General features: G+C 45.9%; 1 protein-coding gene across 1 annotated transcript; it reads right to left on the bottom strand.

Moving 5' to 3' along the window:
* Positions 1 to 2,071: 2,071 nt before the first annotated feature.
* LOC102511056 (40S ribosomal protein S7-like) lies at positions 2,072 to 2,789 on the bottom strand. The gene has a single exon (XM_032464741.1). It carries the CDS (start codon positions 2,597 to 2,599, stop codon positions 2,207 to 2,209), a length of 393 nt encoding a protein of 130 aa, XP_032320632.1. The 5' UTR covers positions 2,600 to 2,789; the 3' UTR covers positions 2,072 to 2,206.
* Between the last annotated feature and the right edge of the window lie 2,110 nt (positions 2,790 to 4,899).

Genomic DNA, 4,899 nt, shown 5'->3' on the forward strand with positions numbered 1-4,899 from the left:
TTCCCCTGCCTCTATCTTTCTCTATCTCCATCTGTCTCCCCATCTGTGGCAGGCGGAATAAGGGCCCTGAAGTGATTCATGTTCTAATCCCTGAACCCATGAATACGTTTGGTTACATGGCAAAGGGGAATTAAGGTTGTGGATGAAATTAAGGTTGCGGATGAAATTAAGGTGACTAGTTATCTGACCTTAAAAAAAATTATCCTGCATTATCCATGTGTGCGCATGTCATCACAAGGGTCTTTAAAGGTGGAAGCGGCTGGCAAAAGTCAAAGGGAGAGAAGTTAGAGTACTGCTGAGAGGGAGCCAAGCCCTGGGCTGCCGATTTTGGAGGTGAAGGGAGCAGAGAGCCAAAGAATGTGGGCGACCTCTAGAAACTGGAACCAGCAGGAAAGGATGTCCCCCCGCAGTCTCCACAAAGGACGCAGCCCTGGGAATACCATGATCTTAGCCCAAGAAATCCGTGTGGAGTCCGACTTCAGAGCCCTGAGACAGTAACTTTGTGCTGTCTGAAGCCATCAGTTTGTGGTAACTTGTTACAGCAGCAAAGAGAGCGATAAAGGATTCCTGTCCCTGACACTGCCAACCCCTGACGCCTCATTTCACCTCTGCGTGGGTTTGTCGCGCTTCTCCTCCGCTGGAATGCCAGCTCCACCCGGGAAGGGATTTCACGTGGTCTCGCTGCGTGCCCAAAGCCAGAGCCCCTAACACTCCGGGTCAGCACTGGGGGAGGGAGGAGGGAAGGAGAGCCAGCCGGCCTTGCAAAGCCATGCCCAGACCTCCCTTTGGCGAATTCCAGTGCGGGCTGCCCTATGAAGAGCCGGGACAAAAGGTTAGGGAAGGCTGCGCGTTCCCACGGGTGGGGGCCGCCTCCTGCCGAGGCTTGCGCATGCGCCCTGACACCGCCCACCAAGAAGAGTCCGTCTGGGGCTGAGCCCCCCCCACTCTAGGGTATCTCTTCCCAAGTGCCCGCAGGGTCTGGTACCAGCCAGTCCTTCGGCTCCCCACCTGCTCCCACCTTGCCAGTCACTGGGGTTTTACACCCTCTGTTTCCTCCTCTGCTAGGTGCATCTTCCCTCGGTCTTCCGTCTTTCTCTGTTGAAGTATTTTCAAATAAATTCCGGACATTATCTCATTACTTATGTGTATCTTAAAAAACAAATACAAACTTTTCCCCATAGCCATGATGTCATTAGCATATCTAATAAAAAGAATGTTACCAAGTCCAAGTTTCTACTATTGGCTGCTCGGCAGGCCAGTCAATGGAGATGAGAGATGAGTCGTTGGAGCAAGGAATAGTGACTTTATTTGGAAAGCCAGCAGACTAAGACCGTGATGGACTAGCGTCTCGAAGAACCAGCTTCCCTGAGTTAGAATTCAGGCTGCTTTTATACTGAAAGGGGAGGGGGTAAAGTCCTGCTTCCCTCCAGACTCCATGGGGCATGTGTTAATTTCTCCTTCCTGTAACCATTCCCAGGTGGGCCTGGTCAGGATGTTTCCTGTGACCTAAACAAAGGTATTTTGGCTTAATGCCCATTACCTGGGAGGCAGGTTTCCCAGAGGTGGACCATTATGTATAATTTAAGCTTATAGGCAACATTCCTTTAGTGATTAACTCGTAATGGAATACAAAGTTCCTTTCCTATTATAATTCCCCACTGTCCGTGATCCTTTCCACAATCCTATGGGAAGAGGGAGGAAGATGGCTCTAACTTCTTCCTGCTGAACACAGGCCATGCAGAGGTGATGATGGAGTGGCACCCATCCACCCTGGACAGGAAGTATTCCTTAGAATCTTTCAGTCAGCATCACGGTCCTCTGTTCTCTTAGATCGACAGCTGTTCTGAACCTGATGAAACCCTTAGCCTTTGTTGTCTAATTTACAGTTGGTTCCAGTTCCTCATAACTATTAATTTTAACTTTCCAGCTGTTCCATAATTACCCTAGATTCCTGTGCTATTCATTTGAACAAGATTAAAACAAGTAGGTTGACCCTTCTTTAGCTACAATGAAATTACATCTCAATACCTACCTTTCTTAAACGGCATGCCTTAAGTCTTCTTCTTCTACCTTTTTTTTTTGTGAATACTGTTTTATTTAGTCATTTTTGTTTACAACTGAAACTCTGGAAATTCAAAATTAATATCCTCACCCATGAGGTTCTTATAGACACCAGAAAACGTTTCAACCTGTGCTCCACGTTGTTCTACTGCACTTTGTCCAAATGCACCTTTATGAGCCAGCTGCCGTCCAGCTTCACGTGGATCCTCTTGGCCACGATCTCACTTGGGAAGACCAGGTCCTCCAGGATGGCGTCGTGCATGGCCGACGGAGTGCGGCTCCTGGAACACTTTTGCTTATTTTTGGTATGGCTTTTTCGAGTTGGCTTAGGCAGAATTCTCTGAGCGATGAAAACGACGTGCTTCCTCCTGAACTTTTTCTCCAACTCATACACCAGCCAGACCTGGATTTTCTGAAAAGATTTCAGTTGAGGGACCGGGACGAAGATTATAATAGCTTTCCAACGACCGCCAACTTCAATTTCCTTGGCCCCCGTGATGTTCAGCTCCCGCAGCTGTGCCTTGTGGTCCCAGTTCATCTCCAGCTCCAGGAGGGCCTGGGAGATGCCGGACTCAAACTCATCTGGCTTCTCGCCGTTGGGCTTCACGATCTTTGCGCTGGAGCTGAACCTGGCCTCGACCTTTGCGGGGCAGGCAGCATTGGCTGCCTCGGCTGACACTTGTGAAAAGAAATCTTCCTTTTTAAAAATTCTATTTTATTGAGTTATAGTCAGTTTACAATGTTGTGTCAATTTTCAGTGTAGAGCATGATTTTTTCAATTATACAGGAACATACATATATTCAGCGTCGCATACTTTTTCACCGTGAGCTACCACAAGATCTTGCATACATTTCCCTGTGCTATACTGTATAATCTTGTTTATCTATTCTATATATACCTGTCAGTGTCTACAAATTTCGAACTCCCAGTCTGTCCCTTCCCACCCCCCCCCCAGCAACCACAAGTTTGTATTCTATGTCTATGAGTCTGTTTCTGTTTTGTATTTATGTTCATTTGTCTTTTTCTTTTCTTTCTTTCTTTCTTTTTAGATTCCACATATGAGTGATCTCATATGGTATTTTTCTTTCTCTTTCTGGCTTACTTAGAATGACATTCTCCAGGGACATCTATATTGCTGTAAATGACGTTATGTTGTTTTTTAGCCTTGAATCTTCTAAGAGTTCACAAACCTATCGTTTCCCAGACCTCTCAGGACTTGGGTTGTTTTCTGATGACGGTGGTGCTGCTTTAATCCAAGTGTAATTAATCCATGGCTTTACCCCAGCTAACTTGACAGATGAGTGCCCTAGTAAGTGATACGACGTGGTTCTGTCTACCTTGGCTAGGTCTTTTAGAGCATTTATAGATTGTCCCACCTGGGCAGGCACCTGGAACGGCCTACCATACAATATTTCAAAGGGGCTTATTAATTTAAGCTTGCTTCTGGGAGCCACTCTGATCCACAGCAGGGCAACTGGCAAGGTCTTATCCCAAGTTAAAAACATCTCTTGACATTTTAATAATACTCCTTTTTAATGTATGATTCATTTTCTCAGTTTTTTCTGTTGATTGTGGTCTCCAGGATGAATGTAGTTTCCAATTCATTTACAATGCTTTTAATTCCAATCAGGGGCTAGTTTCCTTAAGGAGGGCTTCAACCACATCAGAGGCTTTTTCTGACGGAGTGGGATATGCTTTTACCCATCCTGAAAAAGTGGCCACAGACACTAGCAGGTATCTGCAATTCCCTGCAGCTCGAGGCATTTGAGGAAAGTCTGTCTATTTGCCAGTCCTCGGTGGGGCAGGTTCCTCTGTGTTGAGTCCCCTTCGGGGGAGGTCTGATAGCAGGCTTTGGGTTATTTTTAGCACAAATCATGCAATTCTGAGTGACTCGCTGGATGGTCTTCTGTAGATCAAGCCCCATTTTATACTTTTGAATCGCTGTAAGGTGGCACCTCTCCCCTGATGGGCACTATTATGAATGTGCTGCAGTGCAGTGTCCAGGATGCTTCAGGTTTCTACCATACAGCACAGGGAAGTATATTCAATATCTTATAGTAACGTATGATGAAAAAGAATATGAAAAGGAATATATGTATGTATATGTGTGACTGAAACATGATGCTGCGCACCAGAGATAGACACAACATTGTAAATTGACTACACTTCAATAAAAAATTAGTAAAAACTACAACAGCAACAACAGAAAGAGTGCCTCAGGCATCAAAACAATTCCTCCTGCACTACATTTCCTGCCAGGCAAGGCATGATCAAGAGTGAAACCCCACTCTGTGGCCCTCTCTTTGTACTTTTCTGAAAATACCAGGCTGGTATTTTGACCAGTCTGTGAGAGAAGTGATGCTACCTACCATGCCTTGAGAATCGCCTTCCTCTGCTGCCTTCTTTGCAGCTTGGTCAGCTTACTAGTTGCTGTTTACATGATGAGGGACATCAGGATGCGGTCCCCTAGTTGGCATTCTAGAGGTTGTAAGAATGAACGATTTTGTACATCTCCAGAAACTCCCATGACCAGGATGGATTGAGATGTTTTCTGTACCACCTTGGTGTTTATACCACAGAGTATGTTGCATCCATGTTTGTCAGAAAGTCAATCAGCTCCTTCCCCATTGTCAATTTTATCCGGGGCTCCTGTGGGGAAATTGGAATTGGACGCCCCAAGTCCAAGGAAGCCCCTGGGCCTCTTCATTCATCACGTTCCTCTTTCTATCAGATGAGAGGCTCCCATCTTTCTTTTATTGTTTGCCTTACATTTTGGCCACGGGCAGTCTTTTTTCCAATGCCCTTCCTCCTTCCAGTAGGCTCGTTATTCTTTCCCC

This window comes from Camelus ferus, chromosome 21 (genome assembly GCF_009834535.1).
Source record: "Camelus ferus isolate YT-003-E chromosome 21, BCGSAC_Cfer_1.0, whole genome shotgun sequence".
NCBI classification, from domain to species: Eukaryota; Metazoa; Chordata; class Mammalia; order Artiodactyla; family Camelidae; genus Camelus; species Camelus ferus.